General features: G+C 46.3%; 1 protein-coding gene across 9 annotated transcripts in view; it reads left to right on the top strand.

The window, feature by feature from the left end:
• Positions 1 to 24,240, top strand: part of NF1 (neurofibromin 1) — a 738,710-nt gene that overhangs the window by 309,768 nt on the left and 404,702 nt on the right. For all 9 annotated transcript variants that reach the window (XM_063953658.1, XM_063953661.1, XM_063953657.1 and 6 more), the window contains one exon: positions 14,904 to 15,026. In XM_063953658.1, the coding sequence (XP_063809728.1) occupies positions 14,904 to 15,026 (123 nt within the window). The remainder of the gene's footprint in view (positions 1 to 14,903; positions 15,027 to 24,240) is intronic.

Genomic DNA, 24,240 nt, shown 5'->3' with positions numbered 1-24,240 from the left:
CATCTTTCATTTTACATGCTTAGTACGCCCTCCGTGCCCCACAAGTTCCGCCGTGAGTGATTGTAGTGAAGATTCCATACTGAGAAGATATTGGAGCGGAAAGCAGTGAAAATTTTAAACATACAGATTCAATGCATCAAGAAAGTATTCACAGTGCTTCACTTTTTCCACATTTTGTTATGTTACAGCATTATTCCAAAATGGAATGAATTCCTTTTCTCTGACGTCCTAGTGGATGCTGGGAACTCCGTAAGGACCATGGGGAATAGCGGCTCCGCAGGAGACTGGGCACATCTAAAGAAAGCTTTAGGACTATCTGGTGTGCACTGGCTCCTCCCCCTATGACTCTCCTCCAAGCCTCAGTTAGATTTTTGTGCCCGACCGAGCAGGGTGCAATCTAGGAGCTCTCCTGAGCTTCTTAGAAAAAGTTAGTTTTAGGTTTTTTATTTTCAGTGAGACCTGCTGGCAACAGGCTCACTGCATCAAGGGGAGAAGAAGCGAACCTGCCTGCTTGCAGCCAGCTTGGGCTTCTTAGGCTACTGGACACCATTAGCTCCAGAGGGACCGAACACAGGCCCAGCCTCGGAGTCCGGTCCCAGAGCCGCGCCGCCGGCCCCCTTACAGAGCCAGAAGCAAGAAGAGGTCCGGAAAATCGGCGGCAGAAGACATCAGTCTTCACCAAGGTAGCGCACAGCACTGCAGCGGTGCGCCATTGCTCCTCATGCACACCACACACTCCGGTCACTGAGGGTGCAGGGCGCTGGGGGGGGGGGGGGGGGGGCGCGCCCTGAGCAGCAATATAAACACCTTGGCTGGCAAAAATACATCGCATATAACCCCCAGGGCTATATGGATGTATATTAACCCCTGCCAGATTCCATAAAAATGCGGGAGAAAAGTCCGCGAAAAAGGGGCGGAGATATCTCCTCAGCACACTGGCGCCATTTTTCCCTCACAGCTCCGTTGGAGGGAAGCTCCCTGGCTCTCCCCTGCAGTTAATACACTACAGAAAGGGTTAAAAAGAGAGGGGGGGGGGCACAATTTAGGCGCAGTATACAACATATATGCAGCTATAAGGGAAAACACTTTTTTATAGGTGCTATCCCTGTGATATATAGCGCCCTGGTGTGTGCTGGCATACTCTCCCTCTGTCTCCCCAAAGGGCTTTGTGGGGTCCTGTCCTCTATCAGAGCATTCCCTGTGTGTGTGCTGTGTGTCGGTACGGCTGTGTCGACAGGTATGTGGAGGATAATGAGGTGGAGGCGGAGCGAATGCCTGTAAATATGTTGTCACCCCCTGCGGGGTCGACACCGGTGTGGTTGAACTTATGGAAGGATTACGTGAAAGTGTCAACTCCTTACATAAAATGTCATGGGGGGCTCTAAAATCGCCCGCTACCACAGATAACAGACACAGATGTCGACACGGATACTGACTCCAGTGTCGACATCGATGAGACTGGTGTACCCTCCAAATAGGTCCACCCGTTACAGGATTGAGACAATGAAAAATGTATTACACATTTATGATTATACCCCAGGTACCACATAAAAGGGTATTGTGTTTGGTGAGAGAAAACTATTAGTAGTTTTTCCTGCATCTGAGAAATTAAATTAGGTGTGTGGGGAAGAGTGGTCTTCCCCCGGTAAGAAATTGATAATTTCTACAACTGTTATTGGCAGCGTACCCTTTCCCGCCAGAGGATAGGTCACGCGGGGAAACACCCCATAGGGTAGATACAGCGCTTACACGCTTATCAGAAAAGGTGGCACTACCGTCTTCGGGTACGGCCGCCCTGAAGGAACCTGCTGATGCTGATAGAAAGCAGGAGGTTACCCTATAAGATATGGTCACACACTAGGGCATTATATTGCGACCAGCCGTTGCTTCGGCATGGATGGGCAGTGCTCCCGCTGCGTGGTCAGATTCCCTGTCGGAAAATAACTATGGATAGGGACAATATTTTGCTGAAAATAGAGCATATAAAAGACGTGGTCTTATACATGCGTGATGCACAGAGGGATATTTGCCGGCTGGCATCAAAAATAAGCGCTAGGTCCATTGCCGCCAGACGGGGGTTATGGACTTGGCAATGGTCAGGCGATGCCGACTCGAATCTGCACATGGAAGTTGCCCTATAAGGGGGTAAAACTGTTTGGGGATAGTTTTTCAGACCTCGTTTCCACAGCTACTGCTGGGAAAAAATTTTTTGTTTTTTGCCACAGGCTACCCCACAACAAAAGAAAGCACCGTATCATCAAGTACAGTCCTTTCGGCCCCAGAAAAACAAGTGGGCTAGAGGCTCATCCTTTCTGCCGAGAGGCAAAGGTAGAGGAAAAAAGCTGCAACACACAGCTAGTTCCCAAGAGCAGAAGTCCTCCCTGCGTCCGGTAGGTCCACAGCATGGTGCTGGGGCTGCTCAGGCGGACCCGGGTACGGTGGGGGCCCGTCTCAGATATTTCAGCGGACAGTGGGCTCTCTCACATGGATCCCTGGGTCCTTCAAGTAGTATCTCAGGGGTACAGGCTGGAGTTCGAGACGTTCTTCCCCCCGCCGTTTCCTAAAATCTGCCTTACCGGCACCTCCCTCTGCCAGGGAGACGGTGTTGGTGGATATTCAACACTATAAGCACAACAAGTGATTGTCAAGGTGCCCCTCCTTCAGCAAGGAAGGGGTTACTATTCCACAGTGGTTGTGGTACCGCAACGGTTCGGTGAGACCCATCTTGAAATTAAAATACTTGAACTTTTATATCAGAAGATTCAAGTTCAAGATGGAATCGCTCAGGGCGCTTATTACGAGCCTGGACGAGGGGGATTACAGGGTCTCCCTGGACATCAAGGATGCGTACCTGCATGTCCCCATTCCCCCCCCCCCCCCCCCCCCTCACCAGGAGTACCTCAGATATGTGGTACAGGACTGTCACTATCAGTTCCAGACGCGGCCGTTGGAGTTGTCCACGGCACCGAAGGTCTTTACCTAGGTAATGGCCGAAGTGATGATACTCCTTCGCAAGAAGGAAGTTTTTATTATCCCGTACTTGGACGATCTCCTGATAAAGGCGAGGTCCAAAGAACAGTTGGTAGTGGGGGTAGCACTCTCTCGGGAAGTGCTACAACAGCACGACTGGATTCTCAATATTCCAAAGTCACAGCTGGTCCCGACGACACGTTTTCTGTTCCTGGGAATGTTTCTGAACGCAGACCAGAAAAGAGTGTTTCTTCCAGTGGAAAAAGCCGAGGAGTTGTCATCTCTAGTCAGAGACATCCTAAAACCAGGACAGGAGTCGGTACATCAATGCACACGAGTCCTGGGAAAAATGGTAGCTTCGTACGAAGCATAATTCCATTCGGAAGACTCCACGCAAGGACGTTCCAGTGGGACCTGTGGGACTAATGGTCCGGGTCCCATGTACAGATACAACAGCGGATAACCCTGTCAGCAAGAAACAGGGTGTCGCTGCTGTGGTGGCTGCAGAGGGCTCATCTACTAGTGGGCCGCAGATTCGGAATACAGGACTGGGTCCTGGTGACCACGGATGCCAGCCTTCGGGGCTGGGGTGCAGTCACACAGGGAAGAAATTTCCAAGGAGATTTCGCTTCACATAAATATTCTGCAGCTAAGGGCCATTTACAATGCCCTAAGTCAAGCAAGGCCCCTGCTTCAGAACCAGCCGGTACTGATCCAATCAGACGACATCACGGCCGTCGCCCATGTACACAGACAGGGCGGCACAAGAAGCAGGATGGCGATGGCAGAAGCCACAAGGATTCTCCGATGGGCGACCTACACCCAGGAGAATGGGTACTTCATCCAGAAGTTTTCCAAATGCGGGTAAACCGTTGGGAATGACCACGGGTGGACATGATGGCGTCCCGCCTCAACAAGAAGTTGAAAAGATATTGCGCCAGGTCAAGGGACCCTCAGGCGATTGCTGGGGACGCTCTAGTGACACCGTGGGTGTACCAGTCGGTTTATGTGTCTCCTCCTCTACCTCTCATACCCAAGGTACTGAGAATAATAAGAAGGCGAGGAGTGAAAACCATACTCTGGGTTCCGGATTGGCCATGAAGAGCTTGGTACCCGGAACTTCAAGAGATGCTGGCAGAGGACCCTTGGCCTCTGCCGCTCAGACAAGACCTGCTGCAGCAGGGACCCTGTCTGTTCCAAGACTTACCGCGGCTGCGTTTGACGGCATGGCAGTAGAACACCGGATCCTAAAGGAAAAGGGTATTCCGAAGGAAGTCATCCCTACCCTGATCATAGCCAGGAAGGATGTCACCGCAAGACATTATCGCCGCGTTTGGCGAAAATTTGTTGCTTGGTGGGAGGCCAGGAAGGCCCCGACGGAGGAATTTCAACTATGTCGATTCCTGCACTTCCTGCAAGCAGGGGTGACGTTTGGGCCTCAAATTGGGGTCCATCAAGGTCCAGATTTCGGCTCTGTCGATTTTCTTCCAGAAAGAACTGGCTTCACTGCCTGAAGTTCAGACTTTGGTTAAAGGAGTACTACATATTCAGCCTCCTTTTGTGCCTCCTGTGGCACTTTTTGGATCTCAACGTGGTGTTGGATTTCCTAATGTCGCATTGGTTGAGCCACTTAAAACCATGGAGCTAAAGTATCTCGCGTGGAAAGTGTTCATGCTGTTGGCCTTGGCCAGGCGTGTGTCAGAATTGGCGGCTTTGTCATGTAAAAGGCCTTATCTGATTTTCTGTATGGATAGGGCAGAGTTGAGGACTCGTCCTCAGTTTCTCCCGAAGGTGGTCTCAGGTTTTCACTTGAACCAACCTATTGTGGTGCCTGCGGCTACTGGGGACTTGGAGGATTCCAAGTTGCTGGACGTAGTCAGAGCCCTGTAAATTTTATTTTTCCAGGACGGCTGGAGTCAGGAAAACTGACTCGCTGTTTATCCTGATGGCACCCAACAAGCTGGGTGCTCCTGCTTCTAAGCAGTCTATTGCGCGCTGGATTTGTAGCACTATTCAGCTGGCGCATTCTGCGGTAGGATTACCGCAGCCTAAATCTATAAAAGCCCATTCCACAAGGACGGTGGGCTCATCTTGGGCGGCTGCCCGAGGGGTCTCGGCTTTACAACTTTGCCGAGCAGCTACTTGGTCAGGGGCAAACACGTTTGCAAAATTCTACGAATTTGATACCCTGGCTGAGGAGGACCTGGAGTTCTCTCATTCGGTGCTGCAGAGTCATCCGCACTCTCCCGCCCGTTTGGGAGCTTTGGTATAATCCCCATGGTCCTTACGGAGTTCCCAGCATCCACTAGGACGTCAGAGAAAATAAGAATTTACTTACCGATAATTCTATTTCTCGTAGTCCGTAGTGGATGCTGGGCGCCCATCCCAAGTGCGGATTGTCTGCAATACTTGTACATAGTTATTGTTAACTAATCGGGTTCTTGTTGTGAGCCATCTATTCAGAGGCTCCTCTGTTATCATGCTGTTAACTGGGTTTCATATCACAAGTTGTACGGTGTGATTGGTGTGGCTGGTATGAGTCTTACCCGGGATTCAAAATCCTTCCTTATTGTGTACGCTCGTCCGGGCACAGTATCCTAACTGAGGCTTGGAGGAGGGTCATAGGGGGAGGAGCCAGTGCACACCAGATAGTCCTAAAGCTTTCTTTAGATGTGCCCAGTCTCCTGCGGAGCCGCTATTCCCCATGGTCCTTACGGAGTTCCCAGCATCCACTACGGACTACGAGAAATAGAATTATCGGTAAGTAAATTCTTATTTTTTCCCCCTGAAAATTCTACACACAGTACCCCATAATGACAACGTGAAACAAGTTTTTGAGATTTTTGCAAATTTATTAAAAGTAAAAAACTAAGAAATCACATGTACATAAGTATTCACGGCCTTTGCCATGAAGCTCAAAATTGAGCTTAGATGTATCCTGTTTCCACTGATAGTCCTTAAGATGTTCGTACAGCTTAATTGGAGTCCACCTGTGGTAAATTCAGTTGATTGGACAGGCACACACCTGTCTATATAAGGTCCCACGCTTGTCAGTGTATGTCTGAGCACAAACCAAGCATGAAGTCAAAGGAATTGACTGTAGACCTTCGAGATAGAATTGTCTTGAGGCACAAACCTGGGGAAGGGTACAGAAAAATATCTTCTGCTTTGAAGGTCCCAGTGAGCACAGTGGCCTCCGTCGTCCGTAAATGGAAGAAGTTCAGAACCACCAGGACTCTTCCTAGAGCTGGCCGGCCATCTAGACTGAGCGAACAGGGGAGGTGGGCCCTGGTCAGGGAGGTGACCAAGAACCCGATGTTCACTCTGTCAGAGTTACAGCATTCCTCGGTGGAGAGAAGAGAATCTTCCAGAAGGATAACCATCTCTGCAGCAATCCGCCAATCAGGCCGTATTGTACCATGGAGAAAGTGTAGTGGTTCCCCAGGCCGGGTTAGTAGACAGTAGCTGGTGCTTCAGACAGCTGCGATCTTCCTATATTCCTGCTAGGCCACACACCCCTTTTTTTTTCTCGTGAAAGAAACATAGCAAAAAAAAAAAAAATTCCACTATGTAAAATAAACGCATATCTAGCGAAGAAGTGACATGTCCCCCTGTTTAATTGTGGTAGAATTGTTGAGATTTTTTTTACACTGAGGGAGGAGAGACTTGTGAACATTGAATACAAATGAATGACTATTAGCGGCTAACTAAAATCAGTATGATAAAAGAAGCTGTTCCGTGCTACAGGCTCAAATCTTGTATATAAAAATTGTTGGGCCTCTTCAGAACGCTTATATAAACATACAATTACCAAAAATAATGTGTAATACTCATTAATTATAAATACAGGTTGAGCTTCCCATATCTGAAAATCTGATATCCAAAATATTCTGAAATCCAAAATGTTTTGAGCGTGACAGACAGTGACACCTTTTCTTTCTAATAGTTCAATGTGCAGAAACTTTTCCATGCACATAATTTTTAAAAAAAATATTGTATAAAATTTGCCTTCAGGCTGTGTGTATAAGGGATATACTGTATGAAACATAAATGCATTTTGTTTTTAGATGTGGGTCCCATTCCCAAGATATATCTTTATGGTATGCCAATATTCCAAAATATGGAAATAGCCCAAATCAAAAATACTTCTTGTCCCAAGCATTTTGGATATGGGAAACGCAACCTGTAGTAGTAAATAAATATAGAATTTTTACCCGTATGGTACCTGATGGATCCGGCTATTAGGGGGTAGAAGTCCTCTAGTGCAGTTACGGTTCTACATCGGCTACTTTCAGTTGGGTCTTGGAGCGCCAACGTTTGTGGCTTAACCATGACTAAGAAGCAGTGTGCACTGCTGATGTGGGTTTGCATGTAATGGAATCATTTTTCTCTGTAGTCCTTAACCCGTTTCTTTCAATCTTGAATAAGGTATTCCGTTGAGAATGAAACATGATGATTCTGTGCACTCTGGACTAACCACCACCCGATACCATCGGCAAGCACCCCCCACAGATCACTTGCTTTTAGTAGGAAGGATATGACCAAAAGTAGCCGATGTAGGACCGCTGCCGCACTGAGAACATGTACCCCTTAATCACTTATTTGGAACTTTTTATTCTGTTTATTCATTCCATATTTGTGCCACACTTGTGTTCCTTAGATTTTGTGGTGATTACCTCCTACTTTTCCAATGCTTGAAGCATCATAGGAATCCTGTAAAATAAAGTATGGCACAGTGACTGGTATGGGATTGAATCATGTAATCAATAGATCTTGGCAGATATAATAAGCTACATGTGTGTATGATTGGTGCAGGCTAATCCTCTTGATACTGATTGTATGTCTTTTGCACTAAATGAAAAAATAATGTATTGCTGTTCTCATGAAACGTTTTCCATTTAAAATCACTACTTTGCATACTACAGTTTGTGTACAACAGTGCCAATTGGAATTCATTCTCCTGCAGTATCCATGGCTGCATTAATTATGACACTAGAAAGAAGCTTTTAGCGTAATAGGAGATGACAGGAAGTAATCTTGCCAAATGCACAGATGGTTTTACAGCCACTGTGCTCTCACCAAAGTATTCAATATCACTGACTAAGCAGTCTGTCAACGGTCACCAGTGACGCGTGTCTCCTGGTACCGAATAGCTTCTAAAATTGTGATTTGATTTTAAAAGTTCTTCGGAACCATTCATATTGGAAAAATGTATTTGTTTAGGCTAAAATCTGGTCCATCTCTTCAGAAAATAATTATCATTTATTAAAGGTTATCCTTAGCTTGGTTTTAAATGAGCATAGAGTAAAAAAGATTTACAATTGTTGCTTTATGTAAACATTTTTTTTTTACATATTACAGCTGTGGAAGAAGCCTTTTTGCATGCTTTAGATGTCCATGTATGAGTAGATTCAAGTCCAATTTGGCTACACATTGGATTTAATATTTGGGAAGATCCTGTGGGTCACAATAATTGTAGTTTGCTTGATAACACAAGAGACCAAAGTCCAATCACAGTTTTAGCCAGTCCTGATCAACAGTGATTGGGATTTGATGCGTGCATGGGGGGAGTAAATAAAGTTGCATACAATTTTAACTCTGGTCATTGTATGGATGCCGTAATTAAGTACTTTTTTTTTTGTAATAAACATATTTTTGTTAAAAATTTACTGATTTTGCTCTCATTCACTGTCACTTGTGATATGATGTAGTATAGTGTTCTAGAGATTAGTCATCTGTATCTGAACCTAATCACTGAGAGGTGACTTACCGTCTGTTTTTATAGTACTTAACTTTCTAAGGTAATGCAAGTAAACTAAGCAGTTTCTCAAGGTTTGTCACTGGCTTGATAGGACTATTTACTTAAGTATAAACCATTATGTTGAGTTTTGCCACTGTAAATTGTGTTGTGCCAAATGTGCCACTTCTTTTTAATGTGATATTTTCTGCGCTTAGAAACATACCGCCATTCATTATATTATGTAATAGCACTCTCATTTAGACCTGGTCAGCCTACACTCTTATTGTAGTCCAAGAGAGAATTTGGTATAGTACTATTTCAAATGGGAAACCCATTTTTCTCTTACGTCCTAGAGCACAGGTTCTCAAACTCGGTCCTCAGGACCCCACACAGTGCATGTTTTGCAGGTCTCCTCACAGAATCAAAAGTTAAATAATTAGCTCCACCTGTGGACCTTTTAAAATGGGTCAGTGAGTAATTAATACACCTGTGCACTTGCTGGGTTACCTGCAAAACATGCACCGTGTGGGGTCCTGAGGACCTAGTTTGAGAACCCCTGTCCTAGAGGATAATGGGGTCCACATTTAGTACCATGGGGGTATAGACGGGTGCACTAGGAGCCTTGGGCACTTTAAGAAATCAATAGTGTGCACTGGCTCCTCCCTCTATGCCCCTCCTACCAGACTCAGTTTAGAAAATATGCCCGGAGGAGCCAGTCACTTTTGGGAAGCTCCTGAAGAGTTTTCTGCATTTATTTTCTATTTTTTGTTTTCAGGCATGTCTGGTTGGCACCAGGCTGCCTGCTTCGTGGGACTTAGGGGGGGAACGGCCCAACCTCCCTAGGGTTAATGGTCCCATTCCCCGCTGACAGGACACTGAGCTCCTGAGGGTTCTATTCGCAAGCCCCACCACAGCGGGTATACAGACCCACAGCACGCCGCCTCCCTAACAGAGCCAGAAGTAAGAAGAGTGGTGAGTAGGCGCCCTGGTTAGCGGGTTGCCGGTTGTAATGGAGTGCAGCGCTGAAAAGCAGGCTGCGGCTCCAGGCTTCAGAAACACGCAGGGTGCTGCGTGGTACGCTGTGAGGGGCGTGCTGAAGCCATAACTATTAATACCCACACTGGCAGTACATTTTACAGGGGTTTTATCCCACTGTAGAGCAGAAATATTACCTCAGCCAGTATAAAAAACCGGGAAGACTGTGCACCATTAAGAGGGCAGGGCTTCACTATGAGCAGATCCAGCAGCTCACCAGTGCCATTTTCCCTCTGCAGCTATACACAGACAGGCTGGCAGGAAAGCGCTGCTCCTCCACAAAGACTCCAGATCACCTCAGCGGTACCAGTGGGTCATAGTAAGGGGGGGGGGGGCAATAATAGTATACTAAGTCCCTATTAAGGGTGCTTAGTTTGCGACCCAGCTATACGGGCGCGGTGTGGCTGGCTCCATCATAATGTGTCTCCCTAGGGGGCTCTGTGTGGGTTAACTGTGCTTTTTAACCTATTGTCCTGTGTATGTGGGTTCTTTCACATTTTACTATGTCAAAGGAGTGTGTCTCATGCATGGCAGGGTGTTTTTCTCACTCAGGGGAATCTCTGCAGTGTACTCGGGATAGTACACATTCTCAGGCTAGTGGATCTGAACCTGTATGGTTAGATTCATTAAAAGGGATGATATCGAATATTTTCCATAAATTATCCCAAAATGAGAAGGAGACGCAATACTTAAGACAGTCGGTAGATGACCTGATGAATAGAGATTCAGAAGCCACTCCGGCGTCTCAGACCCCTGCCATTTGTCCACAAAAGCGTACACTGGCCCAAATCCTGCAAACTGATACTGATGATGATGTATCAGACGTTGAGGAGGGTGAGGTGGACTCGGGAGGGGAATGGGGATGCAGCTTTGTCACAGGGAATACAGGCCCTGTTAGAAGCTATTAGAGATGTCCTGCACATTCCTGACAAAGCGACAGAGGATGAGGAGGAATCTATTTTAATGTAAAAAAGAAATCCTCTGCTACATTCCTTGCATCTAATGAATTAAATTCCCTATTTGAAGAAACTTGGGTTAATCCTGACAAGAAGTTTCAGATCCCTAAAAGGTTACTGACATCCTTCCCTTTTCCTCAGGACGATAGGAAAAAATGGGAAACCCACCGATTGTTGACGCATCGGTATCTAGATTGTGCCGTAAGATAGTCTTACCGATCCTCGGGACAGGCTCCGTAAAGGATGCTGCTGACCGCAAGATTGAGACCACTCTCAAGTCTGTATACACAGCTGCTGGGGTGGCCCAGAGACCCACTATAGCTTGTGCTTGGATCACTAGGGCCATTGCAAAATGGTCGGGTAATCTAATTGAGGGGTTAGATTTCTTACCAAGAGGTGAGATACTTTTAGTCCTGCACTATATACAGGACTCTGCAAATTTTATGGCAATGTCTGCACGCAGTGGCCTATGGCTACGTCAGTGGACGGCAGATGCAGATTCCAGAAAGGGGTTAGAAAGCCTACCTTTCACAGGTGAGGCCCTGTTTGGTGACGAACTGGATACATGGATATCCAAGGCTACGGCGGGTAAGTCTACATATCTTCCTTCCGCAGCCCGCCCGCACCCCCCCAGCTTGTAAGACCTAATCTGCTCAGACTCTGCAGTCCTTTCGGACAGCAAAATTTTAAAATAAAGCCAAGGGTTCTTCTACAGCTTTCAAAGGCAGTAGAGGTAAACCCAGAAAACAAGCAACTGCAGGTTCACAGGAATAGAACTCCGGTTCTGCTTCCTCAATGCCTTCAGCATGACGGTGGACCTCTTTGCCTGGATGACGGGCAGGTGGGAGCCCGGTTAAAAGACTTCAGTCACGTATGGGCGACTTCATACCAGGTTCGCTGAGTCAAAGAGCTCATCGCCCGGGGATACAGACTGGAGTTTCAGGACCTCCTACCTCACAGATTCTTCAAGTCACACTTACCAGCTTCTCGGGAGGCAAGTATAAATTTACAGGATGCAATTGAAAAACTGATACAAATTCAGGTCATTGTTCCAGTTCCACCTCCGCTACGGAACAGAGGTTATTATTATTCCAACCTGTTTGTGGTACCGAAACCGCACGGTTCGGTGAGACCCATTTTAAACCTCAAGTCGTTGAACCCGTATTTATGGGTATTCAAATTCAAGCTGGAGTCTGAGAGCGGTGATCTCAAGTCTGGAGGAAGGGGAATTCTTGGTGTCTCTGGAGATCAAGGATGCATACCTTCATATCCCAATCTGGCCGCCTCATCAGGCTTATTTCAGGTTTGCCTTACAGGACTGTCACTACCAGTTCCAGGCTCTGCCTTTTGGCCTCTCCATGGCTCCGAGGGTGTTCACCAAGGTAATGGCGGAGATGATTTTGCTGCTCCGCAAATGGGGAGTGAACATAATTCTGTACATGGACGATCTGTTAATAATAGCACCATCCAGGGAGCGGTTGTTGGACAACATTGCCCTCTCAACTCAGATCACGGGTGGATTCTGAACCTACCGAAATCTCACCTGGAACCATTCCGGAGGCTTCCGTTTCTGGGGATGATACTGGATACGAAAGTACAGAAGGTATTCCTTCCATTGGAGAAGGCAGTGGTGATCCAGTCGATGGTGCGGGATGTTCTCAAACCAACCTGGATATCGGTGCATATCTGCATTCGCCTTCTGGGAAAGAAGGTAGCCACTTACGAGGCTCTGCAGTACGGAAGGTTTCACGCCAGACCCAGCTGGACCTGTTGGACAAATGGTCTGGATCGCATCTCCACATGCACCAGAGGATTCTTCTGTCGCCAAAAGCCAGGATCTCTCTTCTGTGGTGGCTCCAGATTTCTCACCTGACGGAGAGCCGAAGGTTCGGGATTCAAATTTGGATTCTGTTAACCGCAGACGCAAGCCTCAGAGGTTGGGGAGCAATCACCCAGGGGGAACACTTTCAAGGAAAATGGTCAACTCAGGAAACCATTCTTCCAATCAACATTCTGGAACTAAGGGCCATATACAACGCCCTTCTACAGGCAGCACATCATCTTCAAGATCAGGCGATCCAGGTTCAGTCGGACAATGTGATGGCGGTAACGTACATAAACCGACAGAGCGGAACGAAGAGCAGAACAGCAATCTCAGAGGTAACACGGATTCTCCCCTACGCAGAAAGACACGCTCTGGCGTTGTCTGCGATCTTCAGTCCGGGAGTAGACAACTGGGAAGCAGATTTCCTCAGCATACATGACCTCCACCCAGGAGAGTGGGGCCTTCACCCGGAGGTGTTCGTGGGTGTGACACATCGGTGGACAACTCCACAAATCAACATGATGGCCTCTCGTCTCAACAAGAAACTCAGGCGGTATTGTTCCAGGTCGACAGACCCACAGGCAGTGGCGGTGGACGCTCTGGTGGCTCCATGGTCCTACCAGATGGTGTATGTGTTTCCACCACTTCCACTGATCCCAAGAATTCTCAAAAGAATTAAAAGGGAAAAGGTTCAGGCAATTCTCATTGCTCCGGATTGGCCAAGAAGGGCTTGGTACGCGGATCTACTGTACATGCTTCTTGAGGATCCGTGGCCTCTACCTCTCCGAGAGGATCTTCTGCAACAGGGGCCATTCGTCTATCAAGACTTACCGTGGCTACGTTTGACGGCATGGCGTTTGAGCGTCAGATTTTAGCCCGGAAAGGCATTTGGGACAGGGTAATTCCTACCCTGATCCAAGTCAGAAAAGGGGTAACGTCTAAACATTACCACCGGATTTGGAGAAAAACATGTCTCTTTGTGTGAAAACAGGAAAATTCCTGCGGTGGAATTTCAACTGGGTCGGTCTCTGCTTTTCTGCAGTCTGGTGTGGATGTGGGCCTACGCCGGTGCTCCATAAAAGTCCAGATTTCGGCCTTGTCCATTTTCTTCCAAAAACAGTTGGCTTCCCTCCCTGAGGTTCAAACGTTCTTAAAAAGTGTTCTGCACATCCAGCCATCCTTTGTGCCTCCCACAGCACCTTGAGATCTCAACGTGGTGTTGCAGTTTCTACAATCTGAATGGTTTTAGCCTTTACAGAAGGGTGGACGTAAAGTTTCTTACGCGGAAGACCGTTACATTGTTGGCCTTGGCTTCGGCAAAACGTGTATCGGAGCTGGGGGCGTTGTCTAACAAGAGCCCCTATTTGATTTTTCATGAAGATAGAGCTGAACTCAAAACTCGTCAGCAATTTCTTACAAAGGTGGTGTCTGCGTTTCACATCAACCAACCTATTGTGGTTTCAGTGCTTACTGACAACTCTTTCACTTCGAAGTCCCTGGATGTTTTGCCGTTTCCTAGATCTGTACATGCCCACTCTACTAGGTCGGTGGGTTCTTCGGCGGCTGCCCGGGGTGTCTCGGCCTTACATATCTGCCGAGCAGCTCCTTGGTCTGGTTCGAACATTTTAGCTAAGTTCTACAAGTTCAATACTTTGGCCTTTGCGGACCTTCAGTTTGGTCAATCAGTTCTGCAGGGACATCAGCACTCTCCCACCCAGTTTGTGAGCTTTGGTACATCCCCATGGTACTAATGTGGACCCTAGTATCCTCTCGGACGTAAGAGAAAATAGGATTTGAATTACCTACCGGTAAATCCTTTTCTTGTAGTCCGTAGTGGTTACTGGGCACCCACCCAGTGCTTCGTTCTACCTTCACTGTTACTTGATTAGGTAATGTTGGTTCGGCCGTTGCTGTTCCTGTTTCATGTTTGGTTAGCTTGGCTTTGCTCTTGTTGTGTTGGCTGGTTCGGAATGTCACCACTATCCTTAACTATCCTTCTCTCAAAGTATGTCCGTTTCCTCGAGGACAGTTTCTAGACTGAGTCTGGTAGGAGGGGCATAGAGGGAGGAGCCAGTGCACACTATTGATTTCTCAAAGTGCCCAAGGCTCCTAGTGGACCTGTCTATACCCCCATGGTACTAATGTGGACCCCATTATCCTCTATGGACTATGAGAAAAGGATTTATTGGTAGGTAACTAAAATCCTATTTTAAATCATATTGAAAAAACTATAAATTGACATGTAGGCAAAAGTTCTTGCGTAATAATCATGTGCCTGAAAAGTAACAGTTCCTCTTTACATTGACAGGGAAAATAAGCCATACAATTGCATGTTTTGTTTTGTTCTGTTCTCTTCACCTGTATTTTATTCTTGTAGTCTGCCCTAGATTGGTGGCCCACAATTGAAGCCGTATATTGCTACTCAGGAGAACTCCGCAGCATGTTTGCTGAAACACTCAAAATTGTCATGCAGTTACATACAGCAATCCGTCTGACGCCGGTAAAGTTTGTAGTTTACTTTTATGGTTTTTGTTCTTTCCCCTTCATTGCATATTCTGTGTGTCCATCTCATTTCTTTCTGTTTAGTTCATATTTATAGAAAAGACCCATAGGGTTCATAAGTTATTTCTATAGCAACAGAGACCCCCTTCATGCTTTTTAGATTTCTTTTTGTTATGGATTTAGGTTTTAAAATACTTAGTACTTTATTTGTATGTGTTTGTAAACTAACAATATTTAAGTAGCTAAACTTAGTGGGTGTGCAAGAAGGCATTAGTGTATAGTAAAGCTGAATAAATGTGACTTTCAGCAACTTCTTTAATTGCTTAGTGTACTTCACTTTGGGTGACACTGCTCATTTATTATATATACAAATCATATTATCTAATGAGAAATAATCTGTCTGGATTACTGTTTCTGACAGTCTTCATGAATTAATTGACACATTACTAAGCAATTTCTTACCCTTTTCCCACTTCAGATTGATCAGTTGTCATTTCAGGGTAGTATTTGATAAGAAGGCTTGGAACCATTTAAATGTTAGTGAAATATGAAAAATTGTAGGCGAGGGCATTAAACGTGGCAACTGTCATTGATTGGTGGTGCTTTGTCTTCTGCTTACTTTCTGTTTTTTATTGGCTGCTGTCCGTCACATGATCAGATGCCAACCAGTCACTGTTTTGCATGGCAGTGGGCTTCTGTTGCTGTAAGTATGACCCATTGTAACTACCGCAGAAAAGGCTTTAGGTTTTCTTGACTTTTCTGTGTATAGTTACCACAATAGTCATATCATTTCATTTCAGATGCAATAGGCAGCATGTCTTCACTACCAGTGGTTTAATATATTTCTGTCTATATCACTCAAACCCCAGTATACACTAGTTGTTTTCATGCGAGTCTGCTACTTAGTGCCTTGCTTATGACTTTGGCACTACAGTGTTATTGCTTATCAACCTATCTTCATTTCATTTGTCCGTTCCGTTTTGCTCAGTGCTTTAACTAATGTGAATCTGTCTTTCTTTTATATATACTACTTAATGCCAAAGCTCCTTGTGGTCTGGCTTCTAAGTAAATTGGTTGGCAATTAAATGGATTACCCAATAAACCAATTACTTCTGTCACTACATTTTTTTTCTTTACCCCCACTTCTGTGTGGTATCATTTTGTTGCCTCGCTAATTTCAAGGCACATTTATGAAGACTGGTTTGATTGATTACTACCACTTTTTCCCTGTTCGTCAATATAAGAAATGTTTCTGTTAAACGTCATTCAAATAGTTTTTTGCTATATATAATGTCCCCAGAGATCCAAATACTCTGGGTGTGGGTGAAAAAAAATAAAACAATTGTGATCATTTATATATGTAGTAGAAGACATGCATTTGTTTTTTCTTTTTGTAGTGTTTGTGTCCTATTTCTTCAGCACCCCAAAAATATAGCTAGTTTTCAACAACCCATGGTAAAATCGTGGGGGGGAAAAAAAGCAAATATGACCTCATTTACTTTAGTATTACTGTTTAAATTAAAAAAAAATATATAGAATTGCCATGATTATTGGTAAAATGTAGGGCTGCTAAAATACTAGTTTCACAAAAGCTTTCTTAAATGTCACTTATAATTTGCCTGCTCTTAAAAATGTCATGGATATGCGGATTTTTTGAGGAACATTTCAGCATCCTACTAGACTAAGCCACCATCCCAGATCTTGCCCATTTGCCTAGTGAGCACACCAGCTGCACTTGCCTCTTGATTCTCCTTTCCAGGATCTCCCAGAGGGTAGGTCCTAAAGAAAGGCAAGTATGAGTTTGCATATACAGCTACAGTTTTGGTACATCAGTCAAATTCCATGACCGGGATGTAATGGGAGCAGATTTTAACATCCAGGAAAAAGCTGCACAAACTCGAACACTAAAATGTGCCTCTTTTCCATCTCTATTGATGGCCGACGTTATAGAACTGTTTTGTGTGAGATTTTCAAGCTCTGATTCCATTACTTCGACTGATTTGTATGTTGAACATGAGGATAACATCTGGAACCGACTTTTTACCAGGCTCTCTTTTTAAGAGTAGAAATATCTGACTTTGCATGTACTCAGACGTTATTACATTTGCCTGGTTTGCAAATCTGACTTTTGCCGCAAAATCTGACATTTTACAAGCTCTGATCAGACTCTGCTCCCATTACATCCTGTCTCATATCTCACTGAATCTCTAAGTGAAGTTAATACAACCACTGGAGAGCAAAGACATCTGTTTAGGTATTTTATGCATAATTACTGTTTATTTGCTAAGTGCAAACTTTTGGAATTGCTATCATAGTCCTCAGAAATTAATAGGACCAGAAATCTGGGTGGAGATCTCGGAAATGTAGTTGAATGTAAGAAGACCTAAAGCTAGATACACACTTGCACAATCATATGTTTGATGCGATTTTACTTTCAATTACATTTACCTCCCAATCAAGATGCCTAGTCATGCGTACACACTTATACAATTTACTTTCTATCCATGAACCTTATCTGTCTAAAATATCTGCTGAAAAGGTGCAAAGTCTGTGCTGCTGCTAGAGAAACATTGGGGGTCATTCCGAGTTGTTCGCTCGTTGCCGATTTTCGCTATACTGCGATTAGTCGCTTACTGCGCATGCGCAAGGTTCGCAGAGCGCATGCGCTTAGTTATTTTACACAAAAGTTAGGTATTTTACTTACGGCATAACGAAGCTTTTTCATCGCTGTGCTGATCGTAGTGTGATTGACAGGAAGTGGGTGTTTCTGGGCGGAAACTGGCCATTTTATGGGAGTGTGCGAAAAAACGCTTGAGTTCGAGTTGCAAAACGCAGGAGTGGCTGGAGAAACGGGGGAGTGGCTGGGCGAACGCTGGGTGTGTTTGTGACGTCAAACCAGGAACGAAAAGGACTGAGCTGGTCGCAATGGCTGAGTAAGTCTGGAGCTACTCAGAAACTGCGGGGTAATAGTTACGAGAAAATTAGCGAAGCTTTCGTTAGCAATTCTGCTATGCTAAGATACACTCCCAGTAGGCGTAGGCTTAGCGTGTGCAGTGCTGCTAAAAGCAGCTAACGAGCGAACAACTCTGAATCACCCCCATTGTGTACGATATTGTACCATCGAATCAAATGGCTCAGGAATCAAAAGACGGGCTGGCCATTGTATATCCTGTCTACCTAGCTTAACATAGCTATTACATAGTAACATAGTTATTGAGGTTGAAAAAAGATAATGTCCGTCTAGTTAAACCTTTTTTACAATTCTTACACTAATATGTGTTAAACAGTATTCTAATATACTGACCCAGATGAAGTTAAGGTAATAGGTCTAACTAAAACGATAATTCATGCTTTTTCTAAAATACACTCACTTTTTAAATGCTATATCCTTGGACATTTCCTTCAGTTAGAAATGTATCTAATCCTTTTTTAAACATATTGATTGTGTTCACCATTACTACCTTTCTCTAACGTCCTAAGTGGATGCTGGGGACTCCGTCAGGACCATGGGGAATAGTGGCTCCGCAGGAGACAGGGCACAAAAATAAAGCTTTAGGATTAGGTGGTGTGTACTGGCTCCTCCCCCTATGACCCTCCTCCAAGCCTCAGTTAGGTTTTTGTGCCCGTCCGAGCAGGGTGCAATCTAGGTGGCTCTCCTAAAGAGCTGCTTAGAAAAAGTTTTTAGGTTTTTTATTTTCAGTGAGTCCTGCTGGCAACAGGCTCACTGCATCGAGGGACTTAGGGGAGAGAATTTCAACTCACTTGCGTGCAGGATGGATTGGATTCTTAGGCTACTGGACACCATTAGCTCCAGAGGGAGTCGGAACACAGGTCTTACCCTGGGGTTCGTCCCGGAGCCGCGCCGCCGACCCCCCTTACAGATGCTGAAGATTGAAGGTCCGGAAACAGGCGGCAGAAGGCTCTTCAGTCTTCATGAAGGTAGCGCACAGCACTGCAGCTGTGCGCCATTGTTGTCACACACTTCACACCAAGCGGTCACGGAGGGTGCAGGGCGCTGCTGGGGGCGCCCTGGGCAGCAATATTTAATACCTTTATGGCAAAAGAATACATCACATATAGCCATTGAGGCTATATGTATGTATTTAACCCATGCCAGATATCTAAAACTCCGGGAGAAAAGCCCGCCGAAATAGGGGGCGGGGCTTATTCTCCTTAGCACACAGCGCCATTTTCCTGCTCAGCTCCGCTGTGAGGAAGGCTCCCAGGACTCTCCCCTGCACTGCACTACAGAAACAGGGTAAAACAGAGAGGGGGGGCATTTTTTGGCGATATTTTGATATATTTAAGCTGCTATAAGGAACAACACTTATATAAGGTTGTTCCCATATATATTATAGCGCTTGGGTGTGTGCTGGCAAACTCTCCCTCTGTCTCCCCAAAGGGCTAGTGGGGTCCTGTCTTCGATAAGAGCATTCCCTGTGTGTCTGCTGTGTGTCGGTACGTGTGTGTCGACATGTATGAGGACGATGTTGGTGTGGAGGCAGAGCAATTGCCGATAATGGTGATGTCACCCCCCAGGGAGTCGACACCGGAATGGATGGCTTTGTTTATGGAATTACGTGATAATGTCAGCACATTACAAAAATCAGTTGACGACATGAGACGGCCGGCAAACCAGTTAGTACCTGCCCAGGCGTCTCAGACACCGTCAGGGGCTGTAAAGCGCCCTTTACCTCAGTCGGTCGACACAGACCCAGACACAGACACTGAATCTAGTGTCGACGGTGATGAAACAAACGTATTTTCAAGTAGGGCCACACGTTATATGATCACGGCAATGAAGGAGGCTTTGCATATCTCTGATACTGCAAGTACCACAAAAAGGGGTATTATGTGGGGGGTGAAAAAACTACCTGTAGTTTTTCCTGAATCAGAGGAATTAAATGATGTATGTGATGAAGCGTGGGTTAACCCAGATAGAAAAGTGCTAATTTCAAAAAAGTTATTAGCATTATACCCTTTCCCGCCAGAGGTTAGGGCGCGCTGGGAAACACCCCCTAGGGTGGATAAGGCGCTCACACGCTTATCAAAACAAGTGGCGTTACCGTCTCCTGATACGGCCGCCCTCAGGGATCCAGCTGATAGGAGACTGGAAACTACCCTAAAAAGTATATACACACATACTGGTGTTCTACTGCGACCAGCCATCGCCTCAGCCTGGATGTGCAGTGCTGGGGTCGTCTGGTTGGATTCCCTGACTGAAAATATTGATACCCTGGATAGGGACAGTATTTTATTGACTATAGAGCAATTAAAGGATGCTTTCCTTTATATGCGAGATGCTCAGAGAGATATTTGCACTCTGGCATCGAGAGTAAATGCGATGTCCATATCTGCCAGAAGGAGTTTATGGACGCGACAGTGGTCAGGTGATGCGGATTCCAAACGACATATGGAAGTATTGCCGTATAAAGGGGAGGAATTATTTGGCGTCGGTCTATCGGATCTGGTGGCCACGGCAACTGCCGGAAAATCCACCTTTTTACCTCAGACCCCCTCCCAACAGAAAAAGACACCGTCTTTTCAGCCGCAGTCCTTTCGGTCCTATAAGAACAAGCGGACAAAAGGACAGTCATATCTGCCTCGGGGCAGAGGAAGGGGTAAGAGAGGGCAGCAAGCAGCCCCTGCCCAGGAACAGAAGCCCTCTCAGGGTTCTGCAAAGCCCTCAGCATGACGCTGGGGCCTTACAAGCGGACTCAGGAGCGATGGGGGGTCGACTCAAGAATTTCAGCGCACAGTGGGCTTGCTCACAGGTGGACCCCTGGATCCTGCAGGTAGTATCTCAGGGTTACAGGTTGGAATTCGAGAAGTCTCCCCCTCGCAGGTTCCTAAAGTCTGCTTTGCCAACGTCTCCCTCAGACAGGGCGACGGTATTGGAAGCCATTCACAAGCTGTTTTCTCAGCAGGTGATAGTCAAGGTACCCCTCCTACAACAGGGAAAGGGGTATTACTCCACGCTATTTGTGGTACCGAAGCCGGACAGCTCGGTAAGACCTATTCTAAATCTGAAATCTTTGAACCTGTACATACAAAAATTCAAGTTCAAGATGGAGTCACTCAGAGCAGTGATAGCGAATCTGGAAGAAGGGGACTTTATGGTGTCCCTGGACATAAAGGATGCTTACCTGCATGTCCCAATTTGCCCTTCACATCAAGGGTACCTCAGGTTCGTGGTGCAAAACTGTCATTATCAGTTTCAGACGCTGCCGTTTGGATTGTCCACGGCACCTCGGGTCTTTACCAAGGTAATGCCCGAAATGATGATTCTTCTGCGAAGAAGAGGCGTATTAATTATCCCTTACTTGGACGATCTCCTGATAAGGGCAAGGTCCAGAGAACAGCTGGAGGACGGAGTAGCACTAACCCGACTAGTGCTGCAACAACACGGGTGGATTCTGAATTTTCCAAAATCTCAGTTGACCCCGACGACACGTCTGCTGTTCCTGGGAATGATTCTGGACACGGTTCAGAAAAAGGTGTTTCTTCCGGAGGAGAAAGCCAGGGAGTTATCCGAACTTGTCAGGAACCTCCTAAAACCAGGGAAAGAGTCTGTGCATCAATGCACAAGAGTCCTGGGAAAGATGGTGGCTTCTTACGAAGCGATTCCATTCGGCAGATTCCACGCACGAACTTTTCAGTGGGATCTGCTGGACAAATGGTCCGGATCACATCTGCAGATGCATCAGCGGATAACCTTATCGCCACGGACAAGGGTGTCTCTTCTGTGGTGGTTGCAGAGTGCTCATCTGTTAGAGGGCCGCAGATTCGGCATACAGGACTGGGTCCTGGTGACCACGGATGCCAGTCTGAGAGGCTGGGGAGCGGTCACACAGGGAAGAAACTTCCAGGGAGTATGGTCAAGCCTGGAGATGTCTCTTCACATAAATATACTGGAGCTAAGAGCGATTTACAATGCTCTAAGTCTGGCAAAACCCCTGCTTCAGGGTCAGCCGGTGTTGATCCAGTCGGACAACATCACGGCAGTCGCCCACGTAAACAGACAGGGCGGCACAAGAAGCAGGACAGCAATGGCAGAAGCTGCAAGGATTCTTCGCTGGGCGGAAGATCATGTGATAGCACTGTCGGCAGTATTCATTCCGGGAGTGGACAACTGGGAAGCAGACTTCCTCAGCAGACACGATCTACACCCGGGAGAGTGGGGACTTCATCCAGAAGTCTTCCACATGATTGTGAACCGTTGGGAAAAACCAATGGTGGATATGATGGCGTCCCGCCTCAACAAAAAACTGGACAGGTATTGCGCCAGGTCAAGAGACCCTCAGGCAATAGCTGTGGACGCTCTGGTAACACCGTGGGTGTTCCAGTCAGTGTATGTGTTCCCTCCTCTGCCTCTCATACCAAAAGTACTGAGAATTATACGGCAAAAGGGAGTAAGAACGATACTAGTGGCTCCGGATTGGCCAAGAAGAACTTGGTACCCGGAACTTCAAGAGATGCTCACGGAGGATCCGTGGCCTCTACCTCTAAGACGGGACCTGCTTCAGCAGGGACCGTGTCTATTCCAAGACTTACCGCGGCTGCGTTTGACGGCATGGCGGTTGAACGCCGAATTCTAAGGGAAAAAGGCATTCCGGAAGAGGTCATTCCTACACTGGTAAAAGCCAGGAAGGAGGTGACTGCACAACATTATCACCGCATTTGGAGGAAATATGTTGCGTGGTGTGAGGCCAGGAAGGCCCCCACGGAGGAATTTCAACTGGGTCGATTCCTACATTTCCTGCAAACAGGATTGTCTATGGGCCTCAAATTGGGGTCCATTAAGGTTCAAATTTCGGCCCTGTCGATTTTCTTCCAGAAAGAATTGGCTTCAGTTCCTGAAGTCCAGACTTTTGTAAAAGGAGTACTACATATACAGCCCCCGGTTGTGCCCCCAGTGGCACCGTGGGATCTTAATGTAGTCTTGGATTTTCTCAAATCCCATTGGTTTGAGCCGCTCAAATCGGTGGAGTTGAAGTATCTTACATGGAAAGTAACCATGCTACTGGCCCTGGCTTCAGCCAGGAGAGTATCAGAATTGGCGGCTTTATCATATAAGAGCCCATATCTGATTTTCCATACGGACAGGGCAGAACTGCGGACGCGTCCTCATTTTCTGCCTAAGGTGGTGTCAGCGTTTCACCTGAACCAGCCTATTGTGGTGCCTGCGGCTACTAACGATTTGGAGGATTCCAAGTTGTTGGACGTGGTCCGGGCATTGAAAATATATATTTCAAGAACGGCAGGAGTCAGAAAGTCTGACTCACTGTTTATATTGTATGCACCCAACAAGATGGGTGCTCCTGCTTCTAAGCAGACGATTGCTCGTTGGATTTGTAGCACAATTCAACTTGCACATTCTGTGGCAGGCTTGCCACAACCTAAATCTGTCAAGGCCCATTCCACAAGGAAAGTGGGCTCATCCTGGGCGGCTGCCCGGGGGGTCTCGGCATTACAACTCTGCCGAGCTGCTACTTGGTCAGGGGCAAACACGTTTGCAAAATTCTACAAATTTGATACCCTGGCTGAGGAGGACCTTGAGTTCTCTCATTCGGTGCTGCAGAGTCATCCGCACTCTCCCGCCCGTTTGGGAGCTTTGGTATAATCCCCATGGTCCTGACGGAGTCCCCAGCATCCACTTAGGACGTTAGAGAAAATAAGAATTTACTTACCGATAATTCTATTTCTCGTAGTCCGTAGTGGATGCTGGGCGCCCATCCCAAGTGCGGATTGTCTGCAATACTTGTGCATAGTTATTGTTACAAACAAATTCGGGTTGTTATTGTTGTGAGCCGTCTGTTCAGAGGCTCCTACGTTTGTCATACTGTTAACTGGGATCAGATCACAAGTTATACGGTGTGATTGGTGTGGCTGGTATGAGTCTTACCCGGGATTCAATATCCTTCCTTATTGTGTACGCTCGTCCGGGCACAGTATCCTAACTGAGGCTTGGAGGAGGGTCATAGGGGGAGGAGCCAGTACACACCACCTAATCCTAAAGCTTTATTTTTGTGCCCTGTCTCCTGCGGAGCCGCTATTCCCCATGGTCCTGACGGAGTCCCCAGCATCCACTACGGACTACGAGAAATAGAATTATCGGTAAGTAAATTCTTATTTTTCAGGCAGTGAACTCCAAATCCTTATTGCCCTTATTGTGAAGAACCCTTTCCTTCATTGGGTATAAAATGTTTTCT

This window comes from Pseudophryne corroboree, chromosome 2 (genome assembly GCF_028390025.1).
Source record: "Pseudophryne corroboree isolate aPseCor3 chromosome 2, aPseCor3.hap2, whole genome shotgun sequence".
In the NCBI taxonomy this organism is placed as follows: domain Eukaryota; kingdom Metazoa; phylum Chordata; class Amphibia; order Anura; family Myobatrachidae; genus Pseudophryne; species Pseudophryne corroboree.
This window is presented reverse-complemented; position numbering and strand designations above follow the sequence as displayed.